The sequence below is a fragment of the Pantherophis guttatus genome, chromosome 7 (assembly GCF_059756535.1).
Source record: "Pantherophis guttatus breed Tessera chromosome 7, ASM5975653v1, whole genome shotgun sequence".
Taxonomy (NCBI): domain Eukaryota; kingdom Metazoa; phylum Chordata; class Lepidosauria; order Squamata; family Colubridae; genus Pantherophis; species Pantherophis guttatus.
Genome location: NC_142069.1, coordinates 14,241,548 through 14,255,948, shown reverse-complemented (window position 1 = coordinate 14,255,948; position 14,401 = coordinate 14,241,548). Strand labels below are relative to the sequence as shown.

The following is a 14,401-nucleotide window of genomic DNA, read 5'->3' as shown; positions in this document are numbered from 1 at the left end:
TTATAATAAGGTTACTGCAGTGACTTAACTGTATTGTTTACTTTTTTATTTAATTGGACATGTCCAATGCTATATTTTTCATGTATTGCCCCATGCCTTTAGAGCAGTACAGTCAGCTAAAATTAAAAGGTAACCTGTGGCTACTCAGACATTTAATTAGAGTTCCCAGGTGTTACAATTCTGTTAAAATGGAAGACAAAGAAGATATGGCTCCTCTCATTTCTTCTTCAATCCAATTATCTGCTCTGTTGCTTAATCTCTTACGTGCCACATGGAGAGGTAGGCAAGGGTAGGAGTCATAGGACTGCAGAAGGAATCAGAGAAGCTTTTCAAATTGCCAGGTTTCTGTTAAAATGGCAAGCCCAAATTTAATGAAGCAGAACAAAGAAGACTATCTCCAAAATTCATATTATTGCCCACAGATTGAACTATTTTCATGTCTTGCCTTGCACATCCTGGATCCAAGTGTCTATGGAGATTGTCAGTCATCCAGGTCATGGTTGTCCCAAAGGTGCTTTTTCCAAAAAAAAATGGAGGTAAAATGTGATGAAACAGAGGCATAGCAATAGCAGTAGTCGAGCTACTAATTTTCAAAAAAAGCACCTTTGGGACAATCATGACCTGGCTGACTGAGAATCTCTCCCTATATATTTAGCTATGCACTTTGGGATGAACATCCTTCGAATGGTGCTGGAGTATGAACGGATTCATACGAATTGCAGACTACAGGAACCATTTGCACTTCATTTTGAGATGCAAACAACAAAGACTCATCCCCAAAAGCCTGTGTCTGTGTTCAACCTAGAGAATAGAGAATAGAATAACAGAGTTGGACGGGACCTTGTAGGTCATCTCCCGTGTTTCCCTGAAAATAAGACCGGGTCTTATATTAATTTTTGCTCCAAAAGATACATTGGGGCATATTTTCTGGTTAGGTCTTATTTTTGAGGGAATACGGTACTAAATGCACCCATCTGGCTGACAATCTTAACTGGGGCTTATTTTGGGGGTAGGGCTTATATTACGAGCATCCTGAAAAACCATGCTAGGACTTATTTTCCAGTTGGGTCTTATTTTCAGGGAAACAGGTTAGTCCAACCCTCTACCCAAGTAGGAGACTCTACACCATTTCTAACAGATGGCAGTCCAGTCTCTTATTGGAAAGCCTCCAGTGATGAAGCTCCCACAACTTCTGGAAGGCAAGCTGTTTCATTGGTTGATGGTTCTCACTGTCAATCCCCCCCCCCACTTATTTCTAGCTTGAATCTCTCCTTGATCAGTTTCTATCCATTATTCCTTGTCTGGCCTTCAGGTGCTTTGGAAAACAGGTTGACCACCTCCTCTTTGTGACAGCCCCTCAAGTATTGGAAGACTGCTATCATGTCTCCCCTGATCCTTCTCTTCACTAGATTAGCCCAGTTCCTGTAATCATTCTTCATATATTTTAGCCTCCAGTCCCCTAATCATCTTGGTTGCTCTTCTCTGCACTCTGTCTAGAGTCCCAACATCTTTTTTATAGTGTGGTGACCAAAACAGGATGCAGTATTCTAACTTTATAGAGTGGTACAGTGTGTGTATGTATATATATATATATATATATATATATATATATATATATATATATATATATATTGAAAAAAAATGAAAAAAGAAAAAAGATACATTATGCCTTTACAGGGAGGATAATTGGGAAGTGGGTGTGGCCCACTGAGGACGCCTTAAGAGGTAGAAATAGCTATCTGGGTCTCCCAGGAAGCAACACAGAGTTGCAGTTTGTCAGCAGAAAAAGGGCCCAAGAACTTGTGAATGAGATTTCACAGAACCTAGGGCTGAAGAACAACTAAGTTTACATAGGTAAAACCTGGCTAGAAAGAATATGCATATATATATGTGTCCCTTCACTATATATATATATATATATATAGTGAAGGGACACAGGGCAGAAAACATCTGCAGAAAGCATAGCTACAGCTCTCTTTCAGCAGTTCCAAGAAAGCTCCACACCCATTTGCACTACTCAGGTGACCCTGAGGACACAGACAAACCTCCAAGTGGCCTCAATGACTCTCCAAAGGAATGCAAATGACCAGCTGTCTGCAAGGAATATAAATCCCTTCCATTCCCCACCATCCAAGTCAAAGCTGAAGAAGCTTCTTGGATGAGAAGCAAAATGTCTTCAAAGAAAAACCAGAAAGTCCAGTTGCCTCTTGAAAAAGCACCTTTGGGACATTCTGGATCCAAGGTTCTGACCTAGGAAGAGAGTGTGGAAGAGAAGAGTCAGCAGGGAGAAAAATCCATGTTCTTCTATTAATAGCTTTGGCTTACTGCTTCCATTTCAAGTCATAGGATCTGCCTGATCATGAAAAGGCCAAGCGGAATGAAATCTGTATTAGTATTTGGTTGGAGATCACCAGAACAGCTAAGCAAAAGGGAAAAAGGTCTGTCTTGTGGGCATCTCGTATGATTTAGAACAGGGGACTCCAACCTTGGCAACTTTAAGACTTTAGACTTCAACTCACAGAGTTCTGGTAGTTGAAGTCCACAAGGCTTAAAGTTGCCAAGGTTGGAGACCCCTGCTTTAGAACAGAAGTGGACTGGCCCTGGGCCGTGGCCAACCAGGAACTGTGCCATGCAAGTGAATGAAGCCCCATCTGCACATGTGCAGGATTCAGGCAGTGCACGACACCACATATACCCTCCAGTCTTCAGAAGAAGAAAAAACCCTCCGCAGAATCGATCCCTGGCACCAAAAATGTTGGGGGCTGTTGGTTTAGAAATTTGACTTTTATTCTCGGCTAGCACAGGGTAGAAAACAAGACATTGATCCTTTCTGTTTTAATATTAATACAGCTTATTCACCCATGTAAGACATCTAACAAGCCAGGAATGCAGAATGCTGTCTGATGCTGCAATTAATTACAGTTGTCTCTGAAGCAAGGAGTGTACAAAGAGATATGAGACTCAATCTGCCAAGCAAGGGAAAGCATGAAGCAGGACTGACTTATCACCATAAATGGGCTGTTCAATCAGGTGCAGACAGAATGCCTCACTTCCCTCTTAGTGGGGCAGGCTAGGGAAATAAAAAATTAAATATCAGTCTCCATTTTTGGCTCCAAGTATTTGTTTCATTTAGTGATGTACAATTGGGGGCTATATTGTGTGATAAATTATGCATTATGAGTAGGACACTTTCTTTCGGTTTCTATGCTATCCACCCTGATCTAAGCTTGAGAGTCCCAATTCACTTTGGCTGGAGCCCAGTGATCACTGTATGGGTATCTTAATGAAGAAAATCAAATGGTTCTTATTTTAGCAGAGTGAATTTTTCTTCATGACAGTCTGCTTCTATATTGTTGGCAAGAAAACAACATGGAGGCATCCATGCGATTACTAAATTCCAAGTTTGACTCAAGGGAAATGTTCTTTTATTGCTTTATTTCTTAATCACATTTGTAGGCCACCTGCTCGGAATAACTCTTCCATTACTGATGTTCTTGCCGACTTCCATCCTTAATGGGAGTCTACATTAGCCATCCCCATCTGGTGCCATTAGAAAGTTCTGGGACAGAAGCGTTCGATGCTGGCCAAAAAGCTATCTGGTGATTATTAATACATTTCATGGTCCAATCACTATCTACTGAGTTGGCTGTGGTTGGGGATGTTGAATCTCCCTGACATATGAGAACAGAGGGAGCATTGGATAGGGTTACTTAGTAGTGGCCCATATTTTAAGGAACAGATTCTGTCTGCTTTTTCAAAAGGCAACTGGACTCTGTTTTTCCTTGAAAACATTTTGCTTCTCACCCAAGAAGCTTCTTCAGTTCTGACTTGGATGAGAAGCAAAACATCTTCAAGGAAAAGCAAAGTTGAGTTGCCTTTTGAAAAAGCATCTTTGGGTGAATCATGACCTGGATGACTGGGTATCTACATAGACACCTCTCTCTCAGAGTTTAGAGCAGCCTCAATCCTTGTATTTTTACACAAAGCAATGAAGAGTGAACTATGATGGCACAGTGGTTAGAATGCAGTATTGCAGGCTAACTCTGCCCACACCCTGGAATTTGATCCTGGCTCAAGGTTGACCCAGCTTTCCATCCTTCCAAGGTTGGTAAAATGAGGACCCAGATTGTTAGGGACAATATGCAAATAATTCTTCAACATTGTAAACCGCCCAGAGAGTGCTACTAAATGCTATGGGGCAGTATATAAGTCTAAATGCTATTGTTATTTCAGACTGATATTGCAGTACCGAGTGGTATCCATGGTGGTTATAAAGTTTATCATTTGTATTTTGTATTTTTTTTAAAAAAAATATGAATATATCAATCACTTCGGCCAAGGCAAGTCTAAATAATGTTTTGGTTTTTTTTTTTGAAAAACGTAGCAAAATTGTTTAGATGTTCTGACTTACTTTTGATAAGGTCTCCCAGAGTCAGTAAGATGATTTAAAACAGACTTAACACAATAGTCTGTTCCTGCACAATAAAAGGTATTGCTATATGACTGAAGACAAAAGGTATATGTTGGAGCAAATGGAGCTGACCATATTGAGAACAAGGGCTTCAAAGTGATGTGTATGTACTTACTAAATACCTCTTTTTCACCAAAAATACCACTTCGATATTTGGCTCAGGAATTGTTTTACAAAAGTAAAATGGAGGTTGGAAAGGGGGATGGATTACAATTGAATGAAACTCTAGAGATTCCCACTATAGGGACCAATTATATCCTGACAAAAAATCCAAGAGATGATGTAATAATTACAGTTCAGTTCAATATGCAATTGTTCTTGCACAGGTGTGGAAAGCAAAACATTTCTATCACACATCGTAATGTTTCCTTTCACCCTGATATAAAACAATGGGAATGACCAGGTGGGGCTTTGAACCCACTCCTGGATCAATGCTACTCATCTGTGATTCCATGCCATCATCAATATTGGGGGAAGGGACTTTCCTCTGGCTGAACTGAGGTGCAGTTCAATGGCAACGCCTTTGTTTTCCAGTCTGCAGTACTGGAGTTGGATGAGGTTGGAGGTGGGTCAGGCTATTATTGACAATTGGTCAATTTTGGTCAAGCTCCGCCTTCCATGTCTTTGGCTCTTCCATCTCCCTACTGTTAGGACAACATAGCAGAATAGTATCCTCGTGCTGGGCTTCAGAGCAGATTTGCAGCTAATGGCTTTGATTCTTATTTTTTAAAAAAAACCTGCTGCAGGAATGCAGCATGAAGTAAAGATGGATGAGGCACCATAAAGACACCTGAGCCTCACCTAGAAGTAATTACAGCTGGAACGTGCTTATATTTCCATCCAATTCAAAACCTTTGTTCTCTGTCCATGGTGCTAAAATATTCTGACACATCTTGGGCTGATGCATTTCAGTAACCCTCTCCTGGAAGTTATTGGGAATGGCCAGAGAGGAAAGCTGCAATATTATAGCCATTCCTCAACATTGTTTGTGCATGAATTAAATGACTACTATATTACTGAATAATTTATATTCATTATTAGCAGGAAAATAGTAGATTTCTTAGGTTTTTCTAGAAGAGTAATTACATATGTGTGTTCGATTAGTATAGGTACAGATAGACACCTATACATGCTTGGATACACTATGACAAAGAATAAACTTGACATACAGTTCTGATAGCAGATAGCACTCAAGAACAGCACTACAGGGATTACTCTTGTTCTAGTAAGGCGATCCATTAGATGATGTAATCTTATTCTCTGTTTGTATTGTCCTGGGTTTTCAGCAAGACCTGCGTGGGTAGGAACATTTCAGCTGAACTGTATAATTCATCTTGTACTTATTTGGGTATTCATATGTATTGAAGAACAGCTTCACTTAAATTGTCAGTGCTTCATAAGTAGCTGAGTAGGTGGATGCCCACAGAGTTGATATCATGCCCAAATAGATTGTTTCCATTCAAGATAGATTCCTTGGCTGATCTGGCATTATAGTTTAATATATATTTTTTCTTAATTGCTTGAATGAATGCTTCACATTTGTATAACCCATTTTTATAAACCATTCAAACTACTTTGCATGCATTGTCTCATAAATAAAATTATTATTATTTGCAGAAGGAGAGCTAAACTATGGTAGCCAAAAATCAGGAGATTGGTAGCACCTTTTTAGATTAATACATTTTATTTAAAAAGGAAAAGCTTTGTGAGTTACTAGTATTCTTCTGGTGTGTTATCACAGTAATTTTGATAATGGCCTTGTGAAGCAAGAAACATTATTCCCCCTCCCATTATTAGTGTGAATGTATGTGGGAGTACATTGGGAGGAAGAGAGCAGTAATAACTGTATGCAGGAGACCATCTAATTAATTGGTGAAGAAGAGAATTTTGAGTGGAAGATCATATAGGACTGTCGCATAACATTCCTGGTTAAATTCCTGGCAGATTTGTTTGTCTAGTAGTTTGGCCTATGTGTGAGTTTGGTCTAGTGGTTAAGGCAGCGGTGCAATCCAAAGCATGTGCAGAAGGTCAAAAGCAGGTTACTTCCTAGTTAAAACCAGGAAATAATGACGTCCGGGCGGGTGGGCAGAGCCTCGCACTGCTGCCGCTACCGGTTCTCCGAACCACGCACCACTGCTGCTACTGGTTCCGCCGAACTGGTAGCATTTCACCCCTGGACTGACCTATGAGCCTGACCAAATAAGTAATAGAAATCTAACCAGATTCATTATGTATTTATTTTATAATGGAAATACTTTGAAAATTAAAGTATTCTGCAAAAAAGGTCAAAAGAAGCTAGTAAAGACTTCTGAAAGAGAAGGGGAATACTCCTTCTCTAAAGCAAAATTATCATTTAATGGAAGGGGGAAACAGAGCTATCCCCTTATGCTAAGCATGCAACCACTCAAGGAATAAAACCCCTCCCCAGATATTTTCTTCTGTTATATTTCTTCTTCTTCCCATTTGTTATTTTTAGTCTTACAACCCAACTCAGAAAAATGGCTAGGAAACAAATCATTTTAGGAGAAATAATTCTACATCAATCCCCACTAGTTCTGTTTTTTCATCTTCCTGTTCTTTGCTCCACCCTCTATTTATTGAAATTTGGCACCAGTATCATCCTATCAGACCTATGGTGCTACTTTGATGCATTGTTGAGTGCTGACAATTTTCTTTCAGTGTTCTTGTAATTTATTTGAAGCATCAGTATGGCAAATACACATATCATTTTTGTTGAGCTACACTCAGGTTTCCATTTGCCAAAGAGGTCATCTCTAGAAAAATCTGGACAATCAAATGTGCAATTTGGACAATTTGGGTGGGAGAACGCTAAGTTTGCATCCTGATCTGATTCACTTTTGTTGTTACTATTTTGAGTACTGTAGAATCTGAAAGAGAAATTTGCATGTATTGGTGTGGTATAACCTATTTTTTAAATGGCTAACTGCTCAGGAAGAAGTTTGACCAGTTAGCTGATCAAGAATCAAAGCCTTATTTTTTTACTGTAGTTAGAACTAACGTTTTTTTCAGAATATAAGACACACCAGAGTATAAGACGCAGCTTAGTTTTTGGGGAGGAAAATAGGGGGGGGGAAATCTGCCTACCAGGTATTCATCTGGTCAGCGTCCTTAGTCTAGTCAGCTTCAGCACAATAGTTTGCTGGTTTTTATCCCCTACTTTTATTCCCTTCTAAAGCACAGCTGATCTTTGGAAAGAGAAGCAATGAGAAAAGTAGGCAAACCATGGAGATCACTTCATACGCTAGCGCCTAGTTAGGGCTGAAAAAATACTTCACAGCTGAGAGTCGGAGAGAGCGGGAAGATCGCTTCACTGAAAAAAAAAGCTTCTAAAGCACAGCTGAGAGTCAGAAGTAGATCTAGCCCCTCCTTAGGGCTGAAAAAAAGCTTCAGAAAAGCTATATTTGGAGTGTAAGACACACCCAAATTTTCAGCCTCTTTTAGGAGGGAAAAAAGTGTGTCTTATACTCTGAAAAAATACAGTAATTGGAACAGAATTTAGTTTCCACACTGGAAAGCAAAAGGCATCCCAACACTTTTCTCTCCATATATAGCATGAATAAACTGCAGTAGAAATGAATTTCATTCCTGAAATATGTCATGATTACAGTGAATGACCCCTACTGATACTATTGTTATTTTAAGTAACTCTTAAGAAACACATGCATATGTGTGTGTGCGTTAGTCTGTTATTTATTAATAGACACACATGCAAAGTTGCTTAAATACTGTCTAACTAACAGAGCATTAATTTTAGTAAATTATGGGAAAATATTGTGGGCTCACAATGCTTCTTGAATTATTCCCTTGAATTATAAATTATAAATTGAGAACAGTCGTCTTATTGAGATTCAGAAAATGTGGTCTGTCTAGAGGACCCACGGAGAGAGAGAAACTACTACTTATAGCTTCTCTACTAAGAGAGAAAAGCTACTGTATTTCTGATATAGAAAGCAAAGAAATGAGATGTCTGAAGTTTCCCTCCTGTGGATCATCAAAGAGCAAAATGGTTCAGTGGAGTTCAGCTATCCTGACTTTTGGAGTAGCAAGACAGGGAGATCTAAACTCTACACAGCCAGTTAAATGGAGGAGGAGGAGGAGAAGCAGCAGCTTCAGCCTTGAATGTAGTTCCATTTTCCATCTAATTACAGCTGCATTCTGGAAATCCTGCAGATATGGTAGTTGTCTTTACTGACAACAACTTCAGTGTCACTAGAAGAGAGATAATTCTGTTTTTCTACTGTTGCAGCCAAATAGTTCCAGGTAACACTTGACAGATGGGGTGTTGAGGGAAAAGTTAACCTTTCTATGTTTTCTTCTGACACCTGAGCAACAGAGTTAACCAAAATAAATAGAACTGAAGGCTCACATAAAATAAAATAGAAGTGCAGGAAGGATTTGTGTTTCCATGGATCTAAGAATGAGTAATGGGTCTTCTTTGTATCTGTTCCTCTGACCTGTTCCCTTGACTTCCAGTGTGGTTAGAGTCCTGTCGAGATATGCTGTGGAGGAAAACATACCTCTTATTAATGGGATCAAGGATTGGGTGGCCATTGAGGCAACATTTAAAAGTAGAAATATGTTAATGTGTAATATATCCTATAATCTATCTATCTATCTGTCTGTCTGTCTGTCTGTCTGTCTGTCTGTCCGCCTGCCCATCCATCCATCCATCCATCCATCTATCCACCCACCCACCCACCTATCTATCTTCTATTTAAATTATGTGGCATCCAGTCAATGTTGACCCTTAGCAATGACATGGGCACTATAACTGAATTAATCCATCTTGTTGATGATCATCTCCTTCTTTCCTTCCTTCCTTCCTTCCTTCCTTCCTTCCTTCCTTCCTTCCTTCCTTCCCTTCCTCCTAGGATTAAAGTCAGAGTTAGGTCTTCATATAGTGTGTCCAAACTATAATAATTTGAGCTTGGTCATGTATCCCTTGATTTAGGAATTCTGGGTTGATTTGTTCAATGATCCCTTTATTTGTTTTCTTGGCTGCCCATTGTATTCCCAGCAGTTTTTTCCAACACTAAAATTCAAAAGTATCAATACTATTTCTATCCTCTTCCTTCAAAGTCCAAGTTTCAGTTACATAAAGTTTCACGAGGAGCACTGCTTACGTGATTCTGATCTTTGTTAGGTACAGATATTTCACAGCATCTGAATAGCTTATCCAAGACCTTTATGGCTGCTCTACCAAGAACTAGTTTCTACAGCAGTGCCCCCCAAACGTTTGGACACCAGGGACTGGTTCCATGGAGAAAGGTTTTTCCATGGACCAGAGGGGTGTGGTTTTGCATGCTGACTGCATGGAGCTCTCCCCCGGAGAGGGGTCCATTTGTTTGCATGGCCTGATTGCTGGCATGCCACGGACTGGTGTTGGTCCATGGACCGGGGGCTGAGAACCCCTGCTCTAGAGTACTTTTGAGCGTTTGTTCTCTTATTCTTGATAGTTGATCCTAAAAGGCAGAAGCTATCTACCACTTCGGTATTTTCATTGTCAATTCTAAGGCTGGTTAGCGTACCAGTTATCATCAGTTTGGTTGTATACACTGACTTGATGGCACATAATCAATCAAGCAGAGTTGGCGTTGGATAGAAAATCATTTGAGAAACTAAGGGCTGTGGGACAAACTAGTTTAAAGAATCCTGGAAGAAAGCAAACCACTTCCTCACTGTTGCTAAGAAAACTTCATACTTAGATCCATACAGTTGGGTATATATAGATAGAGGAATGACAGTGAGCATCTGCTAATGTAACCAGATATTAATGGTTGAAAGGCAACATCAAAGTCTCAGCTCTTTTCCATCATTACAAATAATTCATCCCAAACTATTTTCCTTTTGATGATATGTAGTGTCACTCAGTGAGTGAAAAATGGCAATTTTAAATATGTGTCCCTGATTATAAGAATATAATAATATTTCAGTAAGAGCATGTCATCTCAAACGCAGTTGTTGAGTTAGTAACACAGTTGTTAAGTGACTCTGACTTCCCCATTGACTTTGCTTGTCAAAAGGTCACAAAAGGTGGTCACATGATCCCAGGATACATCATAAATATGAATCCGTTGTCAATTTTGATCACGTGACCATGGGGATGCTGCAATAGTTGTAACTGTGAAAAATGGTCATAAGTCACTTTTTTCAGTGTTGTTTTAACTTTGAATGGTCACTAAACTGTTGTAAGTTGAGGACTATTTGTAGTTCAAAGGATAAACAAGCTCTGCTCCAAAATTAGCTATTGTACTTTGGGTACAAGTATCATATTCCAGAATTACTGGAAGTTGGGCGTCATTAATTATTGTTTATTTGAAAAAGAAATAGAGGGGGAAAAAAACCCTCTCAATGTTCAGGCTTCTTCATACATTTTGAGAGCTGGGTATTAATCTTGTAAGAAAAGACGAACGCCATCTGGATTTCATTTCTTGTAGCGTTTATCCTGTTGTGACAAATTCAGATCCTCCCCCAACAGAATTCATGGTGGCGTCCTTTTACAACCTAATTTGATTTTTCCTTTACAGAATATCCTCCCAGTTCCTCATTAGCTCAAAGCCTTCAGAAACACAATCCAGACTTCTAAATACTTAACAGTGAACATCATGACAGCCTGTTCAGGACCCTCATTAATTTCATTTCCTTTTGCTTCTTGACCCCCAGAATGTGGCACCTCTCCAAGTGGTTGTGCGATATGACAACTGCATAGTTATTTCCCTGGAAGCAGCTGACGTGGTGAGCTCATCCTCGGTGTATGTTGTGAAGATCACTGGTGAATCCAAGAACTATTTTTTCCAGTTTGATGAATTCAACAGCACTTTACCTGCTCCTGTGGTTTTTAATGCCACTTACCATGGTCTTTACTACATTGTGACCCTGATGGTGGTGAATGCAAATGTTATTTCCAAGCCAGCTAGATCACTAACTGTGTTAACTAGTAAGTATGCTTTTAAAACATTGTTGATTTGATCTGTTTGAAACTTGGATGGCATATCTTTCTGCTGCTTATTCATGATGGAGGCAGGTTGGTTAGTCTATTCATCAGATGAGAAACAATTTAGTAAATCCACTTGACCTTCCCACTGTGGCTAGTGATAGTTCTCAAATAATAAACATTTTTTTGCCAATAAATCAAACATTTCCTAAAATGCCAGCCTTGCCTTGCTTATAATTCAGTTACTCTGACTTCTTTTCAATCATCACCATGATCACATTTTTAAAAAATCTTAAATTTCAAATTGGTAATGGGGGAATGGGAAGAGACTATTTTATCCATTTTTAGGTTATTTTTAAAATCCTGCCTTTATTATTTTTATAAATAATGCAAGGTGGTGAATATTTCTAATACTCTTTCCTTCTCCTATTTTCCCTACAATAACTGGCCCAAAGTCACCCAGCCAGATTTCATGCTTAAATTGGGACTAGAACTCACAGCCTCCTGGTTTCTAGACTGGTGCCTTAACCCCTAGACCAAAACTGGCAAACTTCAGTTTCAATACTTTATGCTTCTTTCCCCCAAAGTTTCTTTCTAGAGAGCAAAGAACTGATTGAATATAACTGAGAGAATGCCAACCGTCCCCCTTGCTTAAAGAATACAGATGTTGCACATGTCAATCCGGATTACAATCATGGCAGAGAGAGAACGAGAGCATTTAAGCTTTCCCTCCCACAGTGGATTGAAGTATCTCGCCCATGGTGCAAACAGCTGTTGAGATGTAATGCTATAAAGGCTCAGGTGCCTCATCCTCATTTGCAAAATAACTGCTGTTTGTTAAATAAAAACATGCATTCAAGAGCCAGTTATTTTGCTAACCGCATGTATAGCTGAGAGACCGCCAACAGTCCCCCTTGCTTGGCCTAGAGCAGGAGTGTCAAACTCAAGGCCCATCCAAACTCGGATCTGGCCCGTGTGGTGCTTAGAACTGGCCTGCAGGGCCACCCTGGAAATAGTGAAGGACTGGCCTCTGCCACCTGTGGCCCGCCCAAGCTCCATTTTCGCTGGCAGAGTGCTAGCAAAACAAACTACTAGCAAAAGTGGATCCCTCCCCAGCCCCCACCCAGGCCACCACAGGTGCCCCCAACACAAGTGACACTGAGCTGGCCACACTCACCCTAGCCACCCTGCCCACGCCCACCTGGACATCCCCCCTGCTCCCCCCAAGATCAAACACAACCCTGATGCGGCCCGCAATGAAATCGAGTTTGATACCCCTGTCCTAGAGGCACGAGGCTAAGCAAGTCATGTATCTTAGCTCAAAAGTTGGGACTAGGCAAAAGAAGGAAAGGAACACAAAGGACAAATGTGAAGGAAGAAACCGTAGGGTTGCTTGTGTTCGCAAACATTCACCATTTCAATGCTGCATTTTATAGCCAACTGCAATTTTTAGTTATCTTGGTTGTCATGACAACCATGGCAGCAATTTGGGGAAAAATAACCACTGTTTTCCTTGTTCTGTGTCAAATGGCTCCCTGTTTGTTAAAGACCATTGAGCTATTGCATTGAGTCCCCATGAGATCATATTGATAAAGTCCATGTCTAACTGGGATGCGACTGGATCCTAATGTTTGGCACATCACTTAGATCCAGACAGACAATGCTTTCCATCTCCATCCACCAGCCGTCATTAGTTCCTACTATGGGAGGGAGCCTATGAAGCCAGCAACAACAATGCACAGTGACATAAAACAATTGGTTTCTGAGTAGTCCTTTGCCATTTCACAGCAGTTCCCCAGGGTCTAGTGATGTTTGCAAGAGGATTGCATATCAGAATTGTCTCATTTTTCGGGTGTGTGTGAAGTGTGCTGGCAAATACAGAACATATGAAAACAATGGTTTGAGTGCAGCCTCGAAACCTAAGTCTCCTGCTAGGGATCTCACTCAAAGCATCCAACAGATGTCATCTCCACCATCTGTTGTTGCTTTTATAGATCTAGTTTTGCTTCTCTTCCTCCCCTTCAAGTATTAGATAGATAGATAGATAGATAGATAGATAGATAGATAGATAGATAGATAGACAGATAGATAGATAGATAGACAGTCAGACAGATAGATAGATAGATAGATGACAGACAGAAGATAGATAGATAGATAGATAGATAGATAGATAGATAGATAGATGACAGATAGATGACAGATGGTAGGTAAGTAGGTAGGTAGGTAGGTAGGTAGGTAGGTAGGTAGGTAGGTAGGTAGATAGAATTTCTTTTATTTGTATCCATTTCATATATTTATAATTATGTTTACACTTGTATCTGTCATAAAATACATGCTTGATGAAAAAAATAGGTAGGTAGGTAGATAGGTAGGTAGGTAGATCTATCTCTGGTTCCATAGGAGGCTGCCTAATTCTGAATCAGATTGGTTATATCAGATTAAAAGATAGGTCATTAATCTGCCATTTCTGCACTTTAATGTACTAATTCTTGTTCAGCTTGAAGGAAAATTTGCATTCAAGGTTTATTTAATGCTCATTTAATGCTTCTTTTTATGTATGGTGATGATGAAGTGGGCAAGGATTATCTGTGATTATCTTTCATTGTAAAAGCCTTTCTTTCTATAGATAGTTTATAGCCTGCCTGGCTTCCCACATTTATATTCAACCCAGGGAAGACATCTGGTGGGAGCTGCCTCTAATGAGATTTTTTAAAAGCATCCTTGAGAAATTGCTTCCTCCCTTCCTCATGTCAAAAAAGTTGGAGAAGTTGTCTATTAACTGCCTCTGTCTCTATATTCCTGTGAGGAATTTTGAAAGGCCAGTTGGACCCAGCCAAATCTTGTTCCTTTAAGCAATCTTCTCATTTTACACAAAATATTTCCAGACAAAGAAATACAGTACCTTAGATACAACTTCAGGTACAAGTTTAAAACGTTTATAAATCTTTTCTACTACCACATTGTACTTACTTACT

At 39.8% G+C, this 14,401-nt stretch overlaps 1 protein-coding gene across 1 annotated transcript in view; it reads left to right on the top strand.

Annotated features, from left to right (window-relative positions):
* The window catches only part of PTPRO (protein tyrosine phosphatase receptor type O), a 160,958-nt gene that overhangs the window by 63,181 nt on the left and 83,376 nt on the right, over positions 1 to 14,401 (top strand). The window contains exon 2 of the mRNA XM_034403317.3: positions 11,156 to 11,429. Coding sequence (XP_034259208.2) covers positions 11,156 to 11,429 — 274 coding nt within the window. The remainder of the gene's footprint in view (positions 1 to 11,155; positions 11,430 to 14,401) is intronic.